The following is a 26953-nucleotide window of genomic DNA, read 5'->3' as shown; positions in this document are numbered from 1 at the left end:
GACCCCTCTGGGTTGCCTTGTGCTGCACGGATCCTACATTCTGTCTAGGGGGCCCTCTGGGCTCACACAACGCTCTTGACGGTTCAAATCAGGAAATAAAAGCTAGAGAACGTTATCGTTCCCCAGATCACACACTGCTTCACTGCGCACACACACGCTCGCCCGGCGCTGAGCACCACAGCGTCGGTCTGCGGGAAAACGCTGAGGTATGGATGTCCAAGAGAGGTTGGCATTGGATATTTCCACCCGAAATCCCCAGGACGACTTTGAGCTGCTGCAGAGAGTTGGCGGAGGGACCTATGGGGAAGTTTATAAGGTAACGCTGAGGACCCGCTGCGATCGCTTTCCTGCAGACCCCGCTCTGCTGTACGTTGCAGGGCTTGGGTCAGAGCCTCCCTGCCCTGCACCTGGTCAGTAACACTCTCATCAGGTGCTCTTATTCAGAGTGGCTGCAGCATGAAACTAAATAAGATTGATACATTTTCTAGCCCCTGGCATAATGCTCAGTGCAGGGCCGTGGGGAGAGTCAGGCCCCTTGGGCAGGACCCTGATGGTGATTATCGGGGGAGGGCGGGGGGCCAACGTGGTATTTGCGATAGCTTCATTGTGAGCTTCGTGCTCCGGGATCTGGCAGGGCGAACGCCTTGAGCTCGGGAGGGGGAAGAGCAAAGAAGATTTAGGATCTGCACCTGCTAGAATGAAAGTATCGCCATGACAGTGGGCGATGCAGCCCATAGCACAAGGAGAGCAATGCGGTTTTGCACCCAGCTCCGAAGAGCCAAGCCTGTTTTAGTTATTTGGTGCAGCTGCTTTTCGCTATCAGTTATTCTCAGCAGCTAGGAGTCTGAGGCAGGTCTGGGGTGAGTTAGTCGACCGACCCCGCTCATGTAGGCTGCTTTGCAAGTCCCAGCCTGAGCTATTGCAGCTAAATCTGCACGCCCAGGGCACGATGGAGCAAAGATACAGAAGGGTGTGAGGTTCTTCTGAGGGAAGTGTCTTTACAAGGGGAAGGTCACTGGCACCAGTTCTCTCCTTGCTCCCACTGGTGAAAAGCAGGAGTGATTAATGAGCCAGCTCCCCAGCTGGGGTACATGAGCGGCGCCAGAGGCTGTGGCCCTGCATTATCCCTTGAGCCGGGTTCCCTCTTTCCCTGCACCTCGCACCATCATTGACACCAATGCAGAGCGGGAGTGAAATGCCAACAGCTGAGCAGGGGGCAGTTTGCACCCCTTTGTCTACCCCGGGGTTCAGCATGATGGGGCAGGCTCCCAGGGCAGAGCGCTGGTGGCAAGGAGGTCAGAACCAGGTCCAGGGACTGCACTGTAGAAAATGTGGGTTTGGTTTAAAATTTAACCACATTCGACAGAACAATAGCTGGCGGGGGCGTGATTTTCAAATATGAAAGTAAGCTAAAATGTGGGCACCTCTGGGGTGGGATGTGGCAGCTGTGTTCTACAGGGATCCCTGCTGCACCACTGAAATGCAGCCACCTCTGGGGTGGAACATGGCAGGTGTTTATAGAGGGATTGCTCACCCAGTCAAAAGAAATACAGCCACCGCTGCAGCGGGGCATGGCAGCACTTCATACAGGCATTGCTCACCCAGCACTGAAATGCAGCCCCCTCTGGGGTAGAGCAGGGCCGCTGCGTCTACAGGCATTGCGCACCCAGCACTGAAATGCAGCCCCCTCTGGGGTAGAGCAGGGCCGCTGCGTCTACAGGCATTGCTCACCCAGCACTGAAATGCAGCCCCCTCTGGGGTAGAGCAGGGCCGCTGCGTCTATAGGCATTGCTCACCCAGCACTGAAATGCAGCCCCCTCTGGGGTAGAGCAGGGCCGCTGCGTCTACAGGCATTGCGCACCCAGCACTGAAATGCAGCCCCCTCTGGGGTAGAGCAGGGCCGCTGCGTCTACAGGCATTGCTCACCCAGCACTGAAATGCAGCCCCCTCTGGGGTAGAGCAGGGCCGCTGCGTCTATAGGCATTGCTCACCCAGCACTGAAATGCAGCCCCCTCTGGGGTAGAGCAGGGCCGCTGCGTCTACAGGCATTGCGCACCCAGCACTGAAATGCAGCCCCCTCTGGGGTAGAGCAGGGCCGCTGCGTCTACAGGCATTGCGCACCCAGCTGGATAGTCACTAAGGCAGAGATACATGGAGGCAGCGTCAGAGCTGACCCGGGGAAGGCCCCTGCCTGGACAATGGGGAGGGGGATGGGAGCAGAGAGCAAAGCCACGGGGCAGGTAAAGATATAAAGGGGCAGGAGTGGCCTGGGCCCCAAAATGAGTCAGGGGCCAAGGGGCGCGGTGGGGAGGGTGGTAGCCAGGCTGCTGCGGGCCAGGCAGGCGGGGGCTGTCACTAGCCCAGGCCAGAGGCGAGCGCGGCCCGGAAGCTGCTTTGAGCAGCGGGCGGGTGGAGGCGGGAGAGCGGGGGCAGCAGAGGGCGGCCTGCACCTCCCGTGTGACAGCAGCCCCATGCAGCCAGAGCGCACCCAGGAGCCCTGCTCCCAGCACGCCCTGCTGCACGGCTGGGCTGGGGTGTGGCGGAGGGCAGCAGCCTCGGGAGGCTGTCCTGGATGGGCAGCGGCAAAACAGGGGGCACCGGGGCCGGTGGAGCCAGTCTGGGCAGGCCGGTGCTCTCAGGGGCCCCGTTTGTGTCTGATTCTGTGGGTCACCCCCTGGCCCCTGCTGCTGTGCCCACGCAGTGGGGATGCCTCCCGCTGCTAGCCCCACATGGCAGGATGCAGCAAAGCAGCTTCCCCCTGGTAGGCGTAGGGCTGGGCTGGGGGTGGGGGTTCAGCTCCCTGGAGCCTGGCTATTAGGGCTAAGAGCTCTCCCCACGACAGCTCTGCCGGTGCCCCACACTCCTGACCCACAGTCCCCTGCTGTCCTAGCCCTGGGCTCCCCCCCAGCTCTGCCAGTGCCCCACAATCCTGACCCACAGTCCCCAGCTTTCCTAGCCCGGGGCTCCCCCCCCAGCTCTGCTGGTGCCCCTCACTCCTGACCTGCAGCCCTGGGCTTCCCCAGCTCTGCCAATGCCTCTAAATCCCATCCCCCAAACTCCCCTCCTCTCCCAGCCCTGGGCTCCCCCGCCCCAGCTCTGCTGGAGCCCCTCACGCCCTGCAGCCCCTCTCCCGACCCAGCATCCCAGTTTGCAATACTGCGCGGAGCCTTCCTGCAGCCACCACGCTCCTCGCGGTGAACATGCAGGGCCCTGCAGCGCCTGTTTGCAGCCGGCGCCCACACTGCAAGCTGCAGCCGCCCGAGGGGAACTCCCGGCCACCTTTCCTGGCGGTGCGGGCGTTCAGGCGGCTCAGAGCTGGGCCCGGCCCTGGCTCAGCCCAGGCCCTCTGGGGGAGCTCTGGGTGCCCGTTCTGCATCCCTGGACCCTATTCCTCCCCAGAGCAGGTGGCAGATTCCCCCACCTCAGCGCTGGAACGCCCCCTCCACAAGCAGGGCGGGGGAGTTCAGTCTTCAGGGCCCAGGCAGCCTGAAGGGGGGTGGTCAGTGGTGGGGGCTGGGCTGGTTCCTGGCTAGGATCCACCCAACTCCTGGCACAGAGGGGCGGGCTGCCTTCTTGCCCGAAGGCCTGGCGTGTAGCGAGCTTGCTGGGTCTTGGCGTGCTTGGCCATATCTGCGCCCCCACTGGCCAGCCCCCACCTTGGCCGAGAAGCCAAGGGGTAGGATGGGCCATGGAGACACAATCCCTCCCCACCACCACCGGCGGGTGCCCTGCCTCTGCCCACTTGGGCTACAGGCATGCGTGGGAGGCACTCAGTTCTCAGGAGGTTTCAGCTGGGGCCAGGTCATGTGGAAACAGGCCCTGGGGGGCTGAGGTGGGGGCATGCTGGGGCGCGCCGGGCCTTAGACAGCGGCTGTCGGGCAGGGAGGGGACAGGGCAGGTACTGAGCACGTGAGGCTGTTGGGGGCAGATTGTGTGTGCCTGGGGTGTCACGGCAGGCAGTGGTTGGATGCCCCCTGCGCCTGCGTAGTATGGGGGGAGCCCACTGGGTCGCTCCTGCTGGGGTCGCACAAGTGCCCTGGGGACCTCTGGGCTGCCCTCTTGGGTGCTGGATCTCTTGTCCTTGGGTGCGTCTCGCCTGGGCAGTGGCTGGCATGGGTCGTTCGCCCACCGGCAGGAGCGAGGCCCCAACATGGCTGGCTTCCCGGGTTTGCGATTCAGCTCCCAGCTATCTTCGAGACAGCACTGACTTCCTGAGGAAACTACAATCCATCCTGGCCACTATGGATGCAGAAGCCCTCCACACAAAGATGGACTACAAGCCGTCAGGAACAGTATCCCCGATAATGTCACGGCAAACCTGGTGGCTGAACTTTGTGACTTTGTCCTTACCCACAACTATTTCACATTTGGGGACAATGTATACCTTCAAATCAGCGGCACTGTTATGGGTACCCGCATGGCCCCACAGTAGGCCAACATTTTTATGGCTGACTTAGAACAACGCTTCCTCAGCTCTCGTCCCCTAACGCCCCTACTCTACTTGCACCACATTGATGACATCTTCATCACCTGGACCCATGGAAAAGAAGCCCTTGAGGAATTCCATCATGATTTCAACAATTTCCATCCCACCATCAACCTCAGCCTGGACCAGTCCACACAAGAGATCCACTTCCTGGACACTACGATGCTAATAAGCGATGGTCACATAAACACTACCCTATACCGGAAACCTACTGACCGCTATGACTACCCACATGCCTCCAGCTTTCATCCAGACCACACCACACGGTCCATTGTCTACAGCCAAGTTCCACAATACAACCGCATTTGCTCCAACCCCTCAGACAGAGACAAATGCCTACAAGATCTCTATCAAGCGTTCTTACAACTGCAATACCCACCTGCTGAAGTGAAGAAACAGATTGACAGAGCCAGAAGAGTTCCCAGAAGTCACCTACTACAGGACAGACCCAACAAAGGAAATAACAGAACGCCACTAGCCGTCACCTTCAGTCCCCAACTAAAACCCCTCCAACGCATCATCAAGGATCTACAACCTATCCTGAAGGATGACCCAACACTCTCACAAATCTTGGGAGACAGGCCAGTCCTTGCCTACAGACAGCCCCCCAACCTGAAGCAAATACTCACCAGCAGCCACACACCACACAACAGAACCACTAACCCAGGAACCTATCCTTGCAACAAAGCCCGTTGCCAACTGTGTCCACATATCTATTCAGGGGACACCATCATAGGGCCTAATCACATCAGCCACGCTATCAGAGGCTCACACATCTACCAATGTGATATCTACCATCATGTGCCAACAATGCCCCTCTGCCATGTACATTGGCCAAACTGGACAGTCTCTACGTAAAAGAATAAATGGACACAAATCAGACGTCAAGAATTGTAACATTCAAAAACCAGTTGGAGAACACTTCAATCTCTTTGGTCACTCGATTACAGACCGAAAAGTGGCAATTCTTCAACAAAAAAACTTCAAAAACAGACTCCAAGGAGAGACTGCTGAATTGGAATTAATCTGCCAACTGGATACAATTAACTTAGGCTTGAATAGAGACTGGGAGTGGATGGGTCATTACACAAAGTAAAACTATTTTCCCACGTTTATTTCCCCTCCTACTGTTCTTGTAAAGTGCTGGAAAGGGCCCACCTTGATTATCATTACAAAAGGTCCCCCCTCTCCCCCCAGCTCTCCTGCTGGTAATAGCTCACCTTTCCTGGTCACTCTCCTTACAGTGTGTATGGTAACACCCATTGTTTCATGTTCTCTGTGTATATAAATCTCCCCCCTGTATTTTCCACTGCTTGCATCCGATGAAGTGAGCTGTAGCTCACGAAAGCTTATGCTCTAATAAATGTGTTAGTCTCTAAGGTGCCACAAGTCCTCCTGTTCTTTTTACAACCTCGCTGTGCGGGAGGGCAGGGCCACCCATGCTGGGCCGTTCAGGGCCTGGCCATGCCCAGGATCTCGCCCTCCCGACACTGGGCTCCGGGGGATCAGGGCAGCGGCTGCCCTCCTGCTCCTGAGGAGTTTCCTGCAGGAAACCCGGCTGCTGCCCAGAGAGCGACAGGGCCGGAGGAGCCCTTCCCCCACTGGCCACCCGCCCACCCGGGGTGTGTGCAGAGAGAGAGAGACACTCTGTGGGCCACGCACACGCACAGACATGCAGACACACACAGGGACATACAGACACCCAAAGGGACGTACACACACACACTGCATGGGCCGTGCACACGCACAGACATACAGACACACACTGCATGGGACGTACACACACAGACATACAGACACACACACTGCATGGGCCACGCACCCACAGAGACATACAGACACACACAGAGACATACACACACACACTGCATGGGCCACGCACACACACAGACATACAGACACACACTGCATGGGACGTACACACACACACTGCATGGGCCACGCACACACACAGACATACAGACACACACACTGCATGGGCCGTGCACCCACAGAGACATACAGACACACACAGAGACATACACACACACACTGCATGGGCCGTGCACACGCACAGACATACAGACACACACACACACTGCATGGGCCACGCACACGCACAGACATACAGACACACACAGGGACATACAGACACACACTGCATGGGCCGTGCACACACACAGACATACAGACACACACACACAGGGACATACAGACACACACACAGGGACACCCTGCATAGGCCCTACGCACACGCACACTGGATGGACCATGGACATGGACATACAGACACACACAGGGACACACTGCATGGGCCGTGCACACACCCAGAGACATACAGACACACACAGGGACACACTGCATGGGAGATACACACACACTCTGCATGAGCCACGCACACACACGGGCCCAGAGCCCTTCCCCCACAGACCACCAGGCTGGGTGGTGGTTGTGCACACACACACACACACACACACACACACACACACACACACACACGCAGAGTGTTTCCCCTGCGGGTTGTCTAGACACACCCACAGACACCCACAGTCAGGCAGAGAGAGAGAGGCACACAGGGGAGCCAGCAGTCAGACAGACTCACAAGCCAGGAGAGACATGAGTTCACCCTCAACACCCACCCCCTCTCCCACCCACTGATACGCTCGTTTCAACACCTCCCTTCACACCCTTGCTCGCAGGCTCCCTGCCCTGTTCACACCCACAGGGGCTGAGGATTCAGCACACAGCCGGGGCCGGCCCCTGGCGGGGGAGCAGGAAAGGGGTGGAGGAAGTTTGGCCCAGTTCTCAGGAGACCCTGGTTCAATTCTCTCCTCTGCCACAGGCTCCCTGTGTGACCCTGGGCAAGTGACTTAGCTGCTCTGTGCCTCAGTTTCCCCCATCTGCCCTATGGGGATAACAGCCCTGCCTCATGGGGGCTCGTGAGGATCAGCGCTCAGGCATGGCTGTTCTGGGGGGCTGTAGAAGGACCATGGCTAGATGGACGTTGGACGAGCGCACGCCCAGAACACACCCGCTTGCTGCAAGTGGGCACATGCCAACTGAGGCCCAGCTCCCTCTGCCTCCCTGGCTGCTGCATCCGCCTGGCATCCCTAGGCCTGGCCAGGTTGGGGTGGGGTGGGGAGAGCTCTCCCAGCCCGAGCCGGAGCGGGGCTGCGGTTAGACTGGGGCTGCGCTGCTCACTTCGGCAGGCCCAGCTCTACCCCTCGCGGGTGGGAGAGGTGTGCTGGCAAAAGCCCCAAGCAGTTACTCTATTAATAATATGATTTATTAGGTGTGTTACCGTCGTGTCTAGGCACCCCAGGCCACCCTTGTGCCGGGCGCTGTGCAAACACAGAACAAAAATCTAAGACAAGAGACCCCAGGTGGAGAGAGACAGATGGGGGCCCAGGGAACAGAGAACGGCTGATTTCGCTTGGGGCGGGGGGTGGAATGAGGTCTGCCTGCACAAAGCCCAGTTTTGTTGGTATGCGCTGGGTCTGGGCACCGGGCTCTGAGGGTGGAGGTGGCCTTGGCTCTGTTTATAGCCTGTTCCCCTACAGGAGTCGCTGTGGTGGGATGAGGGAGAGCTGTGTCCACACTGGGAGCGCTGGGCCAGGCCGGGGTACGGCCTTGTCCCAGCCTGGCGAGGGTTGTGTAGTGCCGGACGGGAATAGGTACCCTGGTCTAAGCCCCGTTATGCCGGGAGAGCTGTGTCCGCACTCGGAGCGCTGGGCCAGGCCGGGGTACGGCTTTGTCCTGACCTGGCGAGGGTTGTGTAGTGCCAGACGGGGACAGATACCCTGGTCTAAACCCCATTACGCTGGGAGAACTGTGTCCGCATTGGGAGCGCTGGGCCAGGCCGGGGTACGGCCTTGTCCCAGCCTGGCGAGGGTTGTGTAGTGCCGGACGGGAATAGGTACCCTGGTCTAAGCCCCGTTATGCCGGGAGAGCTGTGTCCGCACTCGGAGCGCTGGGCTAGGCTGGGGTACGGCTTTGTCCTGACCTGGCGAGGGTTGTGTAGTGCCGGACGGGAATAGGTACCCTGGTCTAAGCCCCGTTATGCCGGGAGAGCTGTGTCCGCACTCGGAGCGCTGGGCTAGGCTGGGGTACGGCTTTGTCCTGACCTGGCGAGGGTTGTGTAGTGCCGGACGGGAATAGGTACCCTGGTCTAAGCCCCGTTATGCCGGGAGAGCTGTGTCCGCACTCGGAGCGCTGGGCTAGGCTGGGGTACGGCTTTGTCCTGACCTGGCGAGGGTTGTGTAGTGCCGACGGGAATAGGTACCCTGGTCTAAGCCCCGTTACGCTGGGAGAGCTGTGTCCGCACTGGGAGCGCTTTTCTGGTGGAGTGCGTATGCCAGGGTGGATACTGCACTCCTAGGGTAGCCCCGGCCCCTTTATGTCGGCCACGCAGGTGGGCAGGGGGGTTAATGCCATGCGGCTTTCTAGTGTAGACGGGCCCTAGGTCCTGCAAGGCTGGGGTCGTGCAGTGCCTGGCACAACGGGGCCCAGCCCCTGCTCCAAGGAGCTCCCCACCCAGGACCCAGCCGGCTGGGCAACTGCTGGTCCCAGGCTAGGCACATCTGTGTTGGTCGGGCGAGGAGCAGGGCGCTGGCGTGTGGGCGTCCCACGGAAGGAAGGGTGGCTCGTTACCCAGGGGACTCTCCCTCTGACGCACACCCTGGCCGAGGGGGATGCCCTGTAGGAGCGGCCAAGAGGAGACGAGACCCACCTGCCTCGTTCTACCCGTGGGCCTTAGGCTGGGCTGGCTGCCGAGCCGCACTGGCTTTGAACCGCTGCCCTGCGGTGATGGGCTCCGTGGCTGATCCCCCAGTAGACCGCCCGGGCCCTCATCCTCCTCCCTACCTCGTCAACAGCTCAGTAAAAATAAAAAGCAGAAGTGGCAAGTTGTTTGCTCTGAGCGAGGAGAGGTGGCAGCCCCCACCCCCCGGGGGGGGGGGAATAGCCAGGGCCCTGCGGTGAAGGGGGGAGGGGTAGTACGGTCAGGATTGGGCCCAGCTACGAGATTGCTTCTGGTGAGCTCAGCTGGCTGGCGTGGGACTGACGGTGTCCCCAGAAATACCCCTGCCTCCGTGTGACGGCAGAATTGGGGGGGCTCACACCCAGCCCCATGGATGGGGGGCTGTGTGTGCATGGGGGCTCCCACTGCTGTGCCCTGAGAGGACCCTGCCCCCAGCTGAGAGGCGAAGGCCTCGTTCGCTGCGCTCTAAGGGGCTCAGTTTCGGATCCCGGCTGTAGTTCAAATCAGAGACACTGTGGGGTGGTTCCCACCGGAGCAGGTGGGGGCGGGCGGGGGGGGGTGGGTGAGCTGCTGCCTGGCCTGCTAGGGGCTCAGCCCGGGGTGCCCCCCCACGGGCACCGGAAACAAGGCAGGGGCATCACGTCAGACCCTCCCAGGCTGGCGTGACACCGGGCAGAATTTGAGCGAGTGGCCTTGGGACCGAGCGGGGTCTCCCCGCCACTCAGATATGGCTCCCTCCCTGCTGAGAACGCCCACTTGTGCTGGTAGCCACAGGCACAGGTGGGGCAGGGCAGGCGTGACTGGAGGAGGGGGCGTTGGGCAACCCCCCACCAGGGCAGGATCCGGCCCGGTGCTTGGCAGCCTCCTGGGGGCTCAGCGGCACGGCACCCCAGGCTGCCCCGCGCGACAGGTCCGAGGCCGCAGCTGGGTCTTGGGTTTGCTTTGGCCACTCGGTCCCGTCTCCTAAGGGAGGCGAAGGGTTCCCTCCTTCTGCAGCCGCTCTCCATCCCTGTTGTACTGCTGGGGAAACTGAGGCACGGAGCAGGGAAGGGACTCGCACCAGGCAGCACAGCATTTCAGTGGCAGAGCTGGGAGTGGAACCCAGGAGTCCTGACCCTCCCCTCCGCCCCCCCAACCACTAGACTCTGCTCCCCTCCTAGAGCCAGGATAGAACCCAGGAGTCCTGGCTCTCGGCCTTCTTCGCTAATCATAAGACTATATTCCTTCCCCCAAATCAGGAGGCGAACCCAGGCACCCCGACTCCCTGATCTAACCGCTAGACCCCGCTCCTTCCCGGGAACCCAGGAGTCCTGTCTGTAGTTCCCTCCTAGGTTAAAGTAGATGCATCTGTGTGTCTGTGGCTGTCGGGGAGAACATAGGGTGGTTGTTGTCGAGAAATAGCTTGTGATTTTCTTACTGGTGGGGCGGAACCCCCGGACCATAACTACAACCCATCCTGCATGGGCTAGGGGAGGGCATCAGTGTAGGCTGCCATAGGCCCTGGTACCAGCCACTATGGGGTGGATTTATGGGTAGGAGCGTCCTATGGTCCCCATCCCCATGGTGTCATGGCGCTGCGCAAACACCTCCCCCCACCCCCGGGAGCCAGGGGAAGATGATCATCCCCATGTCACAGATGGGGGAAACTGAGGCACACCACAATGACGTGACCTGCCCCAGCATCTGCGGGGAGTCCGTGGCAGAGCCAGTAACAGAACCTAGATCTCCTGGGTTCCAGCTCAGGGCTTCAGCCACAGAGCCTGTGTTGTGCAGCAACTCCACAATGGGCAGAGTTAAGGCTGTACATTATTGTATATGGTTTGTATGACGGTAGCACCTAGGAGCCCCAGCCATGGACAAGGACTGCATAGCGCTAGGCGCTGTACGTTTTTATTGCCATTAGGTGTATTACTGTAGGGTTACGCGGTAGGGTTATTCTGAGGCATGTGCTGGTATCTGTTATCTCCATAGTGCCGCTCCTCCAAAAGGATCCCAAAGCACCTTACAGGTACATACCTTACATACAGTGAGCAGTTCACCCGGTGCTGAGATGCAGCCACCTCTGGGATGGAACACAGGGGCTGGTTATACAGGGATCCCTTGCCCAATGCTGAGATGCAGCCATCTCTGGGGTGGGGCACAGGGGCTGGTTAACGGCCACACAGCACTACAGTTCAGGACCCTCTGCCGGCCAGGCAGATCCCCGTTGCGACGGGCGTTTCCCCCCTGACCGTCCCTTTATGTTGCTGCAGGCGAAGAACAAAGGCACCGGCGACCTGGCTGCCATAAAGATTGTGAAGATGGAGTCAGGTGAGGGAAGGCGGGCTCCACTGCGGGAGAGGGTCCCCAGCCGACCGCCGCTAGGGCTGGGTGTAACCAGAGATCTGTCTGACCCTCTGGAGCCTCGTCTGTCTGACCCCCTGGAGTCCTGTCATCTGCCTGACCCGACCCCCTGGAGCCTCATCTGTCTGCCTGTCTGTCTGCCTGACCCTCATCTGTCTGCCTGTCTGACCCCCCTGGAGCCTCATCTGTCTGCCTGTCTGTCTGCCTGACCCTCTGGAGCCTCATCTGTCTGCCTGTCTGACCCCCCTGGAGCCTCGTCTGACCCCCCTGGAGCCTCGTCTGTCTGTCTGTCTGCCTGCCTGCCTGTCCGACCCCCCTGGAGCCTCGTCTGTCTGTCCAACCCCCCTGGAGCCTCGTCTGTCTGCCTGTCTGACCCCCTGGAGCCTCGTCTGTCTGCCTGTCTGACCCCCCTGGAGCCTCGTCTGTCTGTCTGTCTGCCTGCCTGTCTGACCCCCTGGAGCCTCGTCTGTCTGTCCCCTAGATCCCAGCCTGTCTGTGTCTCTCTGTGGTCTCCAGCCCTGCAGTAGCTGAGCGCGACACCCTTTCACATCCGCTCTCCGGCCCTGAGAGTTCAGTAGAATCTGAGCTGGCCCCAGGCTGCTCCTGGCGGCGTGGGGCAGATGTTCTGCCCCCTGTGGGGCTGGCACAGGGCAGACTGGCAGGCCTGTGGCCCTGCACCCTGTATCCCCCATGGCAGGGAGGGGGGCGAACGCCCCCTTGGCAAGGCCGGGAGCTGTTGGGGCCACCGCTCACAGACGCCCCCCACCGAGCCCAGCCCCCCTGGGTACTGCCCGATGGGGAGCTCCTGGCAAGCAGCAGCTGCAGCTGGCGGGAAGGGGGCTGCCAGCAAGCGAGTTACTGTAACAGCAGCCAGCAACATCCTTCCCTGCTTCCTCCTCCCGCCCCCCACCGCGGCGGTCACACTTGGCTCCCCAGCGCGGGGCACGGGGGGGGGGGCGGCCCAGTCCCCAGCCGGGCTGGTGCGCCCCGAGGCCTGGGCTGGATCCCGTGCTCCCCCTTGCCCACTGGCGGGGCAGTCTGCATCTGGGGCGAGCACCCCCTTCCGCAGTACGTTGGGGGGCCCGGGAGCTTTAACGCCCCCCTCAGGCTGCGGGGGAGGGTGTTTGCTGGGGATCATGGCCGGGGTGGGGGGAAGTCAGGGCGTCCCCACCAGCCCAGGCCTGCTAGGCATCGGGGTCAGCACTGACTACAAGGGGAGACTGCCCCCCGCCGAGCTCCCGCACCACAGCGCCCCCCGCCGAGCCCCCCGCCCCGCTCCCTGCAGCCCCCCGCCGAGTCCCCCGCCCCGCTCCCCGCAGCCCCCCGCCCCCCCGCCGAGCCCCCCGCCCCACTCCCTGCAGCCCCCCGCCGAGCCCCCCGCCGAGCCCCCGCCCCGGTCCCTGCAGCCCAGCGCCCCCCGCCGAGCCCCCGCCCCCCGCAGCCCAGCGCCCCCCGCCGAGCCCCCGCCCCGGTACCTGCAGCCCAACGCCCCCTGCCGAGCCCCCGCCCCGGTCCCCGCAGCCCAGCGCCCCCCGCCGAGCCCCCCGCCCCGGTCCCTGCAGCCCCCCGCCCCCCTGCCGAGTCCCCCGCCCCGCTCCCCGCAGCCCAGCGCCCCCCTACCGAGCCCCCACCCCGCTCCCTGCAGCCCCCCGCCCCGCTCCCCGCAGCCCAGCGCCCCCCGCCGAGCCCCCCGCCCCGGTCCCCGCAGCCCAGCGCCCCCCGCCGAGCCCCCCACCCCGGTCCCCGTAGCCCAGCGCCCCCCTGCCGAGTCCCCCGCCCCGCTCCCCGCAGCCCCCCGCCCCCCCGCTGAGCCCCCTGCCCCACTCCCTGCAGCCCAGCGCCCCCCTGCCGAGCCCCCTGCCCCGCTCCTCGCAGCCCAGCGCCCCCCTGCCGAGCCCCCCGCAGCCCAGCGCCCCCTAGTGCCGCACTACAGGTACTAACAGCTGCTGTTGCTCCCCAGATGACGACTGCACTGCGATCCAGCAGGAGATCCTCATCGTGAAGACCTGCCAGCACCATAATATCGTGGCCTATTACGGGAGCTACATGCGGTGAGAGATCCTGCCCCATCTCTCCCCACTGCCCCCCAGCTGCCCCATTTCTCCCCACTGCCCTCCAGCTGCCCCATTTCTCCCCGGCTTCCCCTCCCCCATCTCTCCCCACTGCCCCCCACAGCTTCCCGTCCCCCATCTCTCCCTGGCGCCCTCCCCCAGCCCTCACTCCCTCTCCCCATCTGGAGCCCCTCCCCCCACACTGCTTCCCCTCCTTTTCAGCCCTTCCTGCCTCTGGAGTCACCAGGAGGGTCCTGGGGCAGGTGCATCGTCCCCGTCCCCACCCCCAGGTCCTTGTGGTGGGTTGCGGGAGCCCCTTGGCCCAGGACATGAAGGCCCTGCCCCCACTGCCCTCCCGCCCCTCCTCCATTAACCCCCCCGCTCTGTGGCCCGGTAGGTTGAACAAGCTGTGGATCTGCATGGAGTTCTGCGGGGCCGGATCTCTGCAGGACATTTACCACGGTAAGGTGGCACCAGGCGGGTACTGCACCACACCCTCATGGGACCAGCAAACTGCTCCCAGCAGTGCCCCCAGCACAGCGCTGGTGGGAGAACTGGGCACCGAAGCCTCATCCCCTGTCCAGCCAGGTCCTGCCAGCCAGGCCGCAGGAAGCCCCGTGCCCGTCGATAGCCCTGTCTGCGCCCGGGCCCTGCAGAACCAGCCCTGCCAGCTAGAACAGTACAATTATTCCTGTTGCACAGAAGGAAACTGAGGCACAGAAATGGGACAGGTCTTACCCAGCTCCCACAGTGAGTCATGGCAGACTTAGGAATAGAACCCAGGCGTCTTGGCTCCCTGCCCCCCCGGTCTAACCCACTAGACCCCACTCCCCTCCCAGAGTCGGGGATAGAAGCCAGGAGCCCTGGCTCCCAGCCCCCCCCCGCTCTAACCACTAGACCCCACTTCCCTCCCAGAGCCAGTGACAGGCCATCAGTCCTGCGTCCCTAACGTCCAGCCCTGTCCTCTAACCACTGAACCCTGCCTGTGCTCTCAGGTGAACGGCTGCTCTCAAAGTCCGTAGCTTGTGCTCTGGGCTGCGTGGAAAAGGAAGTGAGTCCCGCGCTGCCGGCTCAGACAGGGGCAGCCTCCTGTGCAGAGGACACCAGCGGCTCCAAAATGCAGAAGCAAAAGCAGCTGAGATTGCTGCTGTGTGTGGTGGGAGGGGCATCGCCATGGTCCGGGCAGGGCCCGGCGCGACGGGGCCCTGATCTCGGTCGGGGTCCGGGCTCTCTCATAATACAGCTAATAAAAAAAACACATCCATTTTCCATTGCAGTCACTGGCCCCCTGTCTGAGCAGCAAATTGCCTACGTCTGTAGAGAAACGTTGCAGGTGAGTCTGGGAAGTCCTTTCACGCTGGCCTCAAACCTGGGCAGCTCAGCTCTCTGGAGGGCATCTCAGAGGCCTTCCCACAGGCAGCCCCCTCTGGGATTGGACCATTAACCCTATCTTTTATCATCTAACAACGGTGACTCAGTGGAGGCCAGGCCGGGGCCACTCAGGCTGGACTAAACACCCCATTGTCGTTTGTGCTTTTAGGGTCTGTCTTATCTTCACACCCAAGGCAAGATCCACAGAGACATCAAGGTAAGGAGGTCAGGCCACGGGGCAGAGGGGGCTGGGACTGGCTCACTGTCTCTGGGATGGAGAGCTGTAGAGAAAGCAGGGGCCAGAGGAGGACTGGCTGGGTCCGCTGGCCGGATGGATGGATTGCGGGGCAGGTCGATAGACAACGCAGTGCTGGTGTACCCGTCTCGGTCCCAGGATACGAGAGAGGCCAGGCTGGGCAGTCAGTGCCTTGTATTGGACCAGCGGCTGTTGGCGAGAGAGACGAGCTTTCGAGCGCTGTGGTGGAGAGGACAGGCAGGTGGTGAGCGGGTTGGTAGTCTGTGGCTGGAAGGAGGCTGGCTGGCTGGCGAGGGAGGTAGATGCCGAGGCTGCTGTGGTTCGGTGGCAGAGATGCAGGAGCCCGCTGGGCCAGACTAAGAGATGGGCTTCAACAGGTAGCAACCGAAGGAACCAAGCGTGGGCAAGGGGCGGCTCCGGGCAGCCCTTTCCTTAGGGATCTAGAGTGTGGCTCGTCAGGCCGTCCGGCCGGGGGATTCCAGACCTCCCGCAGGTGAAAAATCCACCGGGGGGAAGCCAGGCTCCAGGGACGTGCTCGGCTTAGCCCAGACCCAGTGTTTCAAATAGGAAACTGAAGCCCCCCCTGGGTTGTTCAAGGCCCCCCCCCACACACACACACACAGCAGGGAGGGCTGAGAGCTGGGAGTGAAACTGACTATAAACAGAAAATGAAATTGACCAGGCAAGGGGCAGACTCCCAGGCTGAAGAGACACCCACCCCCTGCGGTGAGTGCCGGGGGCGGGGCCTGCCATGGGGGAGCCCCGCCCCTTCCCGGGTCCGAACCCGCCCCCCGGGGGTCACACCGGGCCTGCGATGGCTGCAGGGCGCAGGGAGGGACTGGCGGGGGCAGAGCGGGGTGGCTGGCACTGGAGAGGATCAAGGCCCCGGCTGGGCAGAGCTGAGGGACCCAGGAGTCCGGGCGGCCGGGCCCCGGTTCTCGCCGGGAGTTGGCCTTGCAGGGGGTGAAGGCAGGAGGCTGCCAGAGGGAGCGAGCCGGCCCCCACCCTGCAGAGCCAGGCGGCCGCACAAAACAAAGCATCAGCTAGAGACAGGACCTGGGATTGCTCAAATTCTCTCCTTTCGGTGCCCCTGGGAGCTCGGCCTGGGCCCTTGGATCAAAACCAATATACCGATAATGTAGGTCGTAGCATGTTATCGTCTGTCACCGGGGCTGGGGCATGCAGTAGTTCATACAATATCAGGGTTGGAAGGGACCTCAGGAGGTATCTAGTCCAACCTCCTGGACCAGTCCCCAATTTTTGCCCAAAATCCCTAAATGGCCCCCTCAAGGATTGAACTCACAACCCTGGGTTTAGCAGGCCGGTGCTCAAACCACTGAGCTCTCCCTCCCCCCGTTAGGCCATAGTGTGTTGATGCATGTCATCGGGGCTGGGGCATGCGGGACTTAGGCCGTAGCGTGTTACCATATGTTACCAGGACGGTGCAGAGTGTTGCAGTTGTGCGGTAGCGTGTTACGGCATGTCACTGGGGCGTGTTGCGGTAGCGTGTTACGGCATGTCACCGGGGCGTGTTGCGGTAGCGTGTTACGGCATGTCACCGGGGCTGGGGCGTGTTGCTGTAGCATGTTACGGCATGTCACCGGGGCTGGGGCGTGTGGCCGTAGCCTGTTAGCATGTCAGCAGGGCTGAAGCGTGTGACAATAGTGTGTTCCCAGCCCTGTGTCATGGCCATCACTGAGCTGGGTCAGGCTGGGATTTGCCCTGTGGGGGGGATTCAGCAACCTGGGGGTGGCCGGCCCCCCCTGGAAATCGCAGCCTGGCCGAGTCAGTGCCAAATCTGCCTCCTCCAAGGGGTTAAACTATTTCTGCAGCCCCTGGGGACCTGCCCCATGCGCGGCCCCTGCCCCACGGCCACGGCCTCGGCCCCAGCCCCCTTCAGCCTCCTCTGTTCCTTCCCCCCATAGGGAGCCAACATCCTCATCAACGACAATGGGGAAGTGAAACTTGGTGAGTCACATCCCAGCTTGGCCCCTATAGGCTCTTCCCCAGGGCGGGAGGCCTCTGGGGCATGGCTATGGGACAGCTGGGAGATCTATGGGGCATGGTTAAGGGCAGTTGGGGGATGCACTGGGGTAGGGGGCTGAGGGTCCCCGGGGGTGTCGGGGGGGGGTGCCAGGATAGGCTGATGGGCGTGGGGGGCACAGGCTGGGTTTGGGGGGTGCAGTGTCTGATACCCACCCAAGGCCAATTGAAGCTTTTCCTCTCCTCCCCACAGCGGATTTTGGGATCTCAGCCCAGATCAGCGCCACCTTCGCCCGCAGGATGTCCTTCATCGGCACCCCCTACTGGTACCGGTGGGGCAGGCGTCCAACTTGGCTCAGCCCCAGCCAACTTGCATTGTCGGGGTGGGGGGCTCACAGTGCCGCTGAGGGGCCGATCTCCAGGCTGCGTGTGTCTGCCACGCGGGAGCAACGGGCATGGATTGTGTGGGGGGGGGGGCACAGTGTGTGTAGGGGGGGCGTGTAGCACATCACCGGTGCGGCACCTCCTGCTGGTTGTCTTGGGGATTAGCTCGATTCCGGCCCGGAGCACCCTGTGCTGGCCAATGTCTCACCTGCCTCAGGCCTCCCCCCGTGTCCCTCCCGGACTCCGGTCCCTTTTACCTTGGCTTGCTGCCCCAGCAGCACCCCCCCACGCTCTCTAGGTCTCCCCTCCCAGAGGGGCCCCCGACGCTCTAAACCCACCTTGCCTCAGTGGCTACTGCCAGTCGTCATCCAGCCCTCCCGCTCAGTGGGGCGGACTGCAGTCTCATGGCCACTCACCATTGGCAAGGAGGTTGGACCGGCTGCCTCCGGCTAGCCCCGGGCTGCACCTCCCAGCCCCGGTACCTGCATAGGCTGTTGCCAGGCTGGAGCTCCCCAGCCCTGCTCCACTCCAGGGACCCTTTTCTCCCCGGCCGCCAGGACCCTCACCCTCCACCGCTAGAGAGAGACTGACTCAGCTCCTGGCTCACAGCCCTTCTATAGGGCCAGCTGTGGCCGGATTGGGGCATGGCCCCAGCTGTGGCTGCTTCCCCAATCAGCCTTTCACAGGAGGGGGGGAACTGCCCCGCTACAGAGGGGCACAGTCTGTCTGTCTGTCTGTCTGTGTGGGGCGGGGAAGCACGGTGCGTGTCCCCCAGGTGTGAGTGTGTGTGTGTGTCCCAGGTGCATGCTCGGTGTGTGTGTGTGCCGGGCAGGCGTGAGGTCATCCGGCGGGGCTGGTTTAGGGGGCGGCTCCGGGCTAAGCAAGGGGGGAACACAATAGAAATGTCCCCCCGGGCCCCAGTGCCTCCATCAGGCCTGCCCCATCCCCAGACACCCACCCCGGCCTCACCTGGGGCCGGCCCCCCGCCCCCAGCCAGCCTGCCCACCTGCGTCCCTTCCCCGCGCTCTCGTCCCGTGCCAGGATGGCCCCCGAGGTGGCAGCGGTGGAGCTGAAAGGCGGCTACAACGAGCTGTGCGACATCTGGTCCGTGGGCGTCACGGCGGTGGAGCTGGCCGAGTTGCAGCCCCCCATGTTCGATGTCCACCCCCTGCGGTGAGTGCCGGGGGCGGGGCCTGCCGTGGGGGAGCCCCGCCCCTTCCCGGGTCCGAACCCGCCCCCCGGGGGTCACACCGGGCCTGCGATGGCTGCAGGGCGCAGGGAGGGACTGGCGGGGGCAGAGCGGGGTGGCTGGCACCGGGGAGGATCAAGGCCCCGGCTGGGCAGAGCTGAGGGACCCAGGAGTCCGGGCGGCCGGGCCCCGGTTCTCGCCGGGAGTTGGCCTTGCAGGGGGTGAAGGCAGGAGGCTGCCGGAGGGAGCGAGCCGGCCCCCACCCTGCAGAGCCAGGCGGCCGCACGGTTCCCCCCTTGCTCTGCACACAGGCTTGGGGTGGGGGCAGGGGCGGGGGTTGTCTAGGAAGCCCAGGTAGGATCAGAGCGCGCCCATCACTCGGTACCCCCCACATGGCGTGGCGCCCACAGGCCACCCTTTCATGCTGCATCTGGAGCCTAGCCGCACCCAGGCCCCTTCCCACCCCACCCCGCGGGGCCCCTGGCTGGGGGGCACGGAAGCCGAATCCGAGCCAGAAACCAGCCTGGGGTGGAGCTTCTGGGGCATGGGGGGGAGGGGGAAGGGTGCACCGCATCCAATCTGTCTGTCCCTGATCCACCTCCCGTTCCTGATCTGCCCAGGGCCTCAGCGCATTGGCACGGGCCCATCTACCCGGCCTCCCGGCTCCAACGCTGGCTGTGTCTCCTACCCCTAGCAGCCTGCAGCACCCCCCCACACCTGTCTCCTTCCTGACCCTGCCAGGAGCTGGGGCTCTGGAGCCTGCGAATGGCTGGCCCCCGCCCTGCAGCAGGGAGTCCTGCCAGTTAATGAACTCCCCACGCCCCCCTGCACCTGGGTCTGATGCCCCCTTGTGTCCCTGCAGGGTGCTGTTCCTGATGTCCAAGAGCGGCTACCAGTCGCCGAAGCTAAAAGACAAGGCAAAGTGGTGAGTGGCCCTGGCCACAGGACTGACCTGAGCTCCATTGCCTGCTGCCCTTTGTGACTCCCAGGGGCCAGATGTGGCCGAGGCCTGGCCCGCGTGGGGGGACCCCCTGGGGAGGGGCGGGAGCTGGTTAAAGTTAGGGAGGGGCGGCCCCCTGCCACGGGTGGGAGCTGCCGGGCTGGTCCCGGTTCCGGGGTCCTGGGATCAGATTCTGCTGGGGCTTGGTGGGTTGCGGGGGAGGCTGGGAGCCAGGACTCCTGGGTTCTATCCTAGCTCTGGGAAGGGAGTGCGGTCTACGGGTTAGAGTGGGGGTCGTGTGGGAGCCAGGACTCCTGGGTTCTCTCCCTGGCTCTGCCACGGCTTTGCTGTGTGACCTGAGTCAGGTTGGGTCCCCTCGCTGGGCCTCAGTTTCCCCTCTGTAAAGGCGGGGGCTGGCCCCATCCCTGGGCCTGGCCTCCCTGCCCAAGGCCTTCAGCTTCCCAGTTGTGTCCCCCCCCAGGACTCCGGCCTTTCACAACTTCGTGAAGGTGACGCTGACCAAGAACCCCAAGAAGCGGCCGGGTGCCACCAAGATGCTGAGCGTGAGTAGGGAGCGGGTGGGGGCAGGCCGTGCCCAGGGGGGCTGCCCGTCTCGGCGTGCGCTGGCAGCCGGCCCAGCCGGTCCCCCGGGCAGGCGGCTTGCCCGGCCCATGGCCGGCTGCCCCCCAACCTCACCCCCGCCCCCGTCCCTCCCTCCCCAGCACCAGTTTGTGGCCCAGCCTGGCCTGAGCCGGAGCCTGACGCTGGAGCTGCTGGAAAAGCTGCGTAACCCGGACAAGCTGCCCCGCTGCTGTGAGCCGGAGGAGGAAGAGGCCGAGGTGAGATTCCCGGGGGCTGCGGGGGGGGCTGGGGGGGGGCACACAGCTCCCAGCTGGCCCTGCCCCCCGGCCTGCCCCCGCCATGCTCAGAGACCGAGAGGGGGTGTGGGACCGTGGGGCCGTGCTGGCGGGACCCCCCCCGACTTAACCCCCCCTGTCTTCCCAGCGGCCACCCCCGGTGCCCCAGCGGATCCACTCCACACACCGGCACACCCGCGCCGAGCGCAGTAACTCCGACATCAACCGTACGTCCCCCCGCCCCCCGCTGGGACCCCCGCCCTGCCCCTCCCCGCAGAACCCTTTCCTTGGTGGGACCGCCCCGCGCTGGGACCCCCCTGCTGGGACCCCCACCCTGCCCCTCCCCGCAGAACCCTTTCCTTGGTGGGACCGCTCCGCGCTGGGACCCCCCCGCTGGGACCCCCACCCTGCTCCTCCCCCTGCTGTACCCTTTCCCCTGCCGGCCCCCCCGCTGCCATGCCCCTCCCCGCAGAACCCTTTCCTTGGTGGGACCCCCCCGCTGGGACCCCCGCCCTGCCCCTCCCCGCAGAACCCTTTCCTTGGTGGGACCGCCCCGCGCTGGGGCCCCCCCGCTGGGACCCCCACCCTGCCCCTCCCCGCAGAACCCTTTCCTTGGTGGGACCGCCCCGCGCTGGGACCCCCCCGCTGGGACCCCCACCCTGCCCCTCCCCCTGCTGTACCCTTTCCCCTGCCGGCCCCCCCGCTGCCATGCCCCTCCCCGCAGAACCCTTTCCTTGGTGGGACCCCCCCGCTGGGACCCCCCCCGCTGGGACCCCCACCCTGCTCCTCCCCCTGCTGTACCCTTTCCCCTGCCGGCCCCCCCGCTGCCATGCCCCTCCCCGCAGAACCCTTTCCTTGGTGGGACCCCCCCGCTGGGACCCCCGCCCTGCCCCTCCCCGCAGAACCCTTTCCTTGGTGGGACCGCCCCGCGCTGGGACCCCCCCGCTGGGACCCCCACCCTGCCCCTCCCCCGCAGTACCCTTTCCTTGGTGGGACCCCCCCCCGGGACCCCCCCTGCCCCTCCCCCTGCTGTACCCTTTCTCCTGCCGGGACCCCCCCCCGCCATGCCCCTTCCCCTGCTGTACCCTTTCCCCTGCCGGGACCCCCCGCTGGGACCCCTGCCCTTCCCCCTGCCATGCACCCCCCAGCCCAGAGCCCACTGTGCCCCCTGCCTGTTCCCCTCGCTGCCGGGACCCCACCATGCCCTTCCCAGTGTTGCGGGGTGCTCTGGGCTGCCAGGTGGGGTGGCCAGGCAGGGTGCCCCTGGTCCCGCTGGCAGGCGCATGGGGGTGGGGGGTGGGGGAGCTGGATGCCGGGAGCCGCCCCCGCTCACCCGTGGTTCCGTGTCACGAGCCGGCGCCACGCGTCCGGTCTCAGCTGCCTCTCGTTCCAGTGCATCCCATCAAGATCCGGACCCGCTGGAAGGAGCCGACGCCTCCGTGCCACGTGGTAGGTGCTGCCCGTGTCCCCCGCCCCCCTGGCCTGCGGCTCCCCCCCGCGCCAGCCCCTCCAGCGGGCACTCCGGGGGAAGCTCCGCTAGCTGGCACCGGCAGTGTGGCTGTTATCCTCCGCCAGGCCATCCGTCGCGGCTCCTCCCACCCACCAGGGCCCCCCCGCCAGCCGCCCTTCCGCCCCAAGCCCTGACTCGGCAGCCCCCGGTGCTGGGCATGGCTGGGAACACGGCGCCAGGGGCAGGGTGCCCGGGGTCTGAGCTGAATGGCCCGGCATGGGCAGAGGGATACACCTGCTGGGGGGCCGGGCTGATGTGAATCCCGGCCCTCACCCTGCTTCTCCCGTCTCCCCACGGCCAGGAGATCTGCCTAGACCTCAGCTACGCCAGCAGCGGCAGCGCCCCTGGCTCCATGGGCAGTGCCAGGTAACGGCCCCGGGCCCCATGGGGGGGGTGGACCAGCCCTGGGGCCTTGCTGGGCGGGGTGGGGTTGGACCAAGGGAACTTTGTTGCAGGGCAGGGGGTAAGAAGAGACAGCTCAGGGGCGCCTGTAGAGGGGAGTAGGGGGACAGGCTGGGCCAGGAGCCCTGCTGGGGTGTGTGGGTCAGATGGGCCAGCCCAGGGGCCCCACTGGGGGAGGGGGAGAGAGGGGCCGGCCCAGGGGCCCCACTGGAGGGAATGGGGAAGACGGGCTGCTCCAGAGGTCCCGCTGGGGGTGGGCGGAGAGGGGCCGGCCCAGGGGCCCCGCTGGGGGAGGGGGCAGGGAAGATACGGGCCGGCCCAGCCCAGGGGCCCGTTCCAGGCTGCTGCTCCAGCTGGCCCTGGGGCCTGTCCCGGCGTCAGCCGTTGGCCACACTCTGATTCAGGCTCCGGCTCCTTCACAGGGTCAATGTGTCGGACTCAGACAACGACTACGACGACGTGGACATGTAGGTGCCTCCCCCACCCCTGGGGCTCGTCCAGCTGCAGGGACCCCTCCCCCCCAAGGGGGCTCAGCTTGGCCGTGGCACGGGGACTCCCCCAAGGCTTTTGGGAGTACAGAACTGTGATGGGTTCGGTCACAGAGACCCCCTTGGGACTGTCACCTGACGTGCTGGAGTTACCTCTGAGTCCGTTTTCCCTGCCAGCTTGGGACTCCAGAAGCCTGCCTTGTTGAGCCAGATACGCCAGCCTGCTGCAACACAGACCCAGGCTCTGGTCCATGCCCTCAAAACTGCAGATTTAACTGAAAACCACACAGCACCCAGACACCCAATGGGATCCAAACCCCAAATAAATCCATTTTACGCTGTATAAAGCTTATAGAGGGTAAACTCATAAAGTATCCGCCCTCTATAACACTGTTAGAGAGACATGCCCAGCTGTTTGCTCCCCCAGGGATTAATCACTTACTCTGGGTTCATTAATAAACAAAAGTGATTTTATTAAGTACAAAAAGTAGGATTTAAGTGGTTTCAAGTAATAACAGACAGAACAAAGTAAGTCACCAAACAAAATAAAACAAAACACGCAAGTCTAAACCTAATACATTAAGAAACTGATTACAGGTAACATCTCACTGTCAAAGATGAGCCAATAAGCTTCTTTCACAGACTAGACTCCTTCCTAGTCTGGGCCCATCCTTGCTCTGGTATAGGTCTTGTTAGTTCCCGCTCAGTTGGTAACTAGGGGTTTTCTTACGACTGGCAGCCTTATTTGTTCTCTTCCACCCCCTTTTATAGCTTTGGCGCAAGGTGGGAATCTTATGTCTCTCTGGGTCCCCACCCCTCCTACATGGAAAAGCACCAGGTTTAAGATGGATTCCACCATTCTTGGCAGCTTTTGGGAGGACAGAACCATCCTAGCCTGGGCTGCACCGTGTGTAGCCTTGGCTGCCATGGGGCTGGGCTTCGGCCCCTCTGCAGCCAGCGGCTTTGCCCTGTCCCCCCATTGCCCCTGACCCCCCCGTGGCCCTACCCCCATCTCCCCTGCAGCTGGCAGCTTTGCCCCCCACCCCACGGGATCCCACATGGGGTCGGGTCAGTGGTTCATGATCTCTCTCTTTCCCCCTCGGTCCCGTCATGCAGCCCCAGCAGCTGTGACCCGGCCAGGTACGTGCCCCCCTGCCCGGCATCAGGCTCTGGGGGGTGGGGCTGGGGGCTCTGTTGCCTGTCCTGGCTCACAGGGCAGCGCATGGCCTGGGCCGAGTGCCCCTGGGCTGGCACTGCCCGATGCCCTGCAAGCCGCCGCCAGAGACATGAGCTTGGCCAGGCATGAGGGGCTGGGGCATGTGGGTAGTGGGGGGGCCCAGGGTCATGCCCAGTTCTGGGGGTTGGGGGGCTCCTAGGAGGGGTGAGGAGGACCCCAGCAGGTGGGGCCTGACCCCCCCTAGCACAGTGGGCTTCTGGCCAGGGCATGGGGCTGGGGGTCCCTGGGGGTCTGGGGGTCTGAGGGATCCCTGTACCAAGCGTGGTGTGGGGGCAGTCTTGGGTCAATTGTCTGGGCTGTGGCGTGGGGGGGGATTCCCGGGGGGACCCATGCTGACTGCTCTGTTCTGCCCCCAGGCCCACGCTACCACCAGACACCGACGTGCCACCCCCCCCTGCCCCCCAAGGTGAGTGCCCACTGGGCGGTGCTGAGGGGGGAGGCTGCGTAGCATATGCCAGGGCTGAAGCAATGGGAAGCTTGTCAGGTCCCCCCCGTCTGACCCACCCCCCAGCCAGCCCGGTGCTCCCCATGTCAGACCCTTGGGCCCAGCCAGCCCATAGCCCTCCCATCTGACCCACCCCCCAGCCAGCCCGGTGCTCCCCCATGTCAGACCCTTGGGCCCAGCCAGCCCGTAGCCCTCCTGTCTGACCCACCCCCCAGCCAGCCCGGTGCTCACCCATGTCAGACCCTTGGGCCCAGCCAGCCCGTAGCCCTCCCGTCTGACCCACACCCCAGCCAGCCCATAACTTCTTTTATTACCTTGCTGGTTACTCGGAAATCCAAACAACACAGTTCCCTTGAAGCGATCCAGCCTTGGGCCTCCATCCAGGTACCCATGCCAAATACGCTGCTTTCTGGGAAAATCTTATTTCGTTGTATAAAAGACCAGGTTCTGCCAATCCCAAGGGATCGGACACGTCACCTCCCAGGTTAATGAGTATTCCAGATCTTACCCAAATACACGCAACAGCCGATTCTTATTAACTACACTAAACGTCATTAAGAAAACAGCAGAGAGAGAGAGAGAGAGAGAGTAGGGTTAAAAGATCACTGGACAGACAGACAGGAGTTCAATGCATTGAGGTGCAGAGATGGGGAGCTCTGTAGCCGCAGCGAGTTCTTTCCGAACGAGTTCATAGGTCACCGGCCAATGTCCAAATCTCATATTCAGAGCGTACCAGCGTAACTGGGCCCTCAGTCTTGTGACTCAAACTTCCCCTGGAAAAGCTGAAGCAGGTGACAGAATCAGGACCCAAGGATCTCTTATACAATTTCATGTCCTTTGACAAGGTGGGGTTCCTCGGGAGCTAAGGGTAATCAGGATGGCTTTGGAGCAGGTTCATCGCTGCCGGTACTTAGCTGTAGAATTAACATAGGACCATTTGCTTGTTCCTCCCCCATTCCCAGCGCACTTCAAAGAGAGATGAATACTGAGATCTCCTGGGGTTACAATTCATTTAAATGCTAGGATCTTCTTTCCACCCGCTGAATGATCAGACTAAACACATCGTTACCTCCCCTCGTGTCTTTTGAGGGTTATTTATTTTGCAGGATGTTTAACCCTTTCTGGCCATGCGTCACACCCCTGCATCAGACCCACCTGTCCAGCCAGCCTGGTATCCCCGCCCCGGGGTCCCCCCTAGACCCACAACCCCCCATTCTCCTGCTGTCTCCATCTGACCACCCCCCTTCGCCCCCCCCCCCCCGTCTTCAGCCCAAATTCCGGAGCCCGGTCCGACGAGACGCCCGCTGAGGAGACGCGGCCCCAGCTTGGGGGACAACTCCTGCAGCGCCCCGGCACCCCGGCCTCCCTGGTGCGGTGCTCCAGTGGGGCCCGTGGGGAGCTGGACCCCGCACCCCGCCCAGCACGCTGACCCTCGCCGCTCCCACCTCTCGGCCAGCTCAGGTGAGTCGGGGTGGGGGGGGGGCAGGATGAACAGGGCTTCTGCTTGGGGGCTACAGGCCTGGAGTGAGGGTGATGGGGGGGAGGGGGCTATGGGTGGGGAGTGAGGGGCAATGCGGGGAGGGGGCCGTGGATGGGGAGTGAGGGGCATCAGCAGAACTGGGGGTCAGCAGGTCAGGAGTGAGGCATGTTGGCAGAGCTGGGGGGAGCCTAGGTCTGGGCTAGCAGGGGGCTGTGGGTTGGGAGGGCAATGGGGGGAGGGGACTGCAGATCAGCAGTGAGGGGCACTGGCAGGGCTTGGGGGGGCTGTAGGTTGCGAGTGAGGGGCAATAGGGGGAGGGGGCTGTGGCTTGGGAGTGAGGGGCGTTGGCAGAGCTGGGGGCTGCAGGTCGGGAGTGAGGGGCCCCCAGGCCAGGGTGGAGGTCTGAGCCCCCCAGTGGGGTGCAGGAGTCACTGAGGCTGAATGCAGCCCTCATGGCACCTCTCCATGGGGCGGGTGTTTGGGGCTTGGGGAACCAGGCCAGAGCGACATAGCACCCTTTGATCCTCACCCCATCCCCAGATCCCACCCTGTGGCCTGGACCCCGAAGCGAAGAGCCCCCCATCCTGCCACCCAAGACAGACAAGAAACGGAGACAGGTGAGACCCCCTCCCAGCACAGCCCTTGGCTATAGACAGTGCCTGGATGGGGGCCCGGCCCTGCTGCCCCATGGGCCGGGGGTGCCGAGGTAGGGGCCTGGTTCTGATGCCCCGTGGGCCAGGGGTGCCCGGGTAGGGGACTAGCCCAGCTGCCCTGTGTCCACATATTGGGCTCA

At 63.4% G+C, this 26953-nt stretch overlaps 1 protein-coding gene across 1 annotated transcript; it reads left to right on the top strand.

Annotated features, from left to right (window-relative positions):
• Positions 1–149: 149 nt before the first annotated feature.
• MAP4K1 (mitogen-activated protein kinase kinase kinase kinase 1) lies at positions 150–26870 on the top strand. The gene is made up of 20 exons (XM_077840752.1): positions 150–316; positions 11477–11534; positions 13528–13618; positions 14016–14080; positions 14896–14951; positions 15159–15206; positions 17171–17213; positions 17482–17554; positions 18654–18785; positions 19664–19726; positions 20223–20304; positions 20464–20580; positions 20747–20825; positions 21992–22047; positions 22410–22474; positions 22933–22977; positions 24115–24138; positions 24592–24641; positions 25950–26141; positions 26701–26870. Exons 1-20 carry the CDS (start codon positions 209–211, stop codon positions 26868–26870), a joined length of 1617 nt encoding a protein of 538 aa, XP_077696878.1. The 5' UTR covers positions 150–208.
• The last annotated feature ends 83 nt before the right edge of the window (positions 26871–26953 follow it).

The sequence above is a fragment of the Eretmochelys imbricata genome, chromosome 23, assembly GCF_965152235.1.
Source record: "Eretmochelys imbricata isolate rEreImb1 chromosome 23, rEreImb1.hap1, whole genome shotgun sequence".
Classification (NCBI taxonomy): domain Eukaryota; kingdom Metazoa; phylum Chordata; order Testudines; family Cheloniidae; genus Eretmochelys; species Eretmochelys imbricata.
The sequence above is the reverse complement of the archived record's forward strand: the minus strand, read 5'-3'. Positions and strand labels throughout refer to the sequence as shown.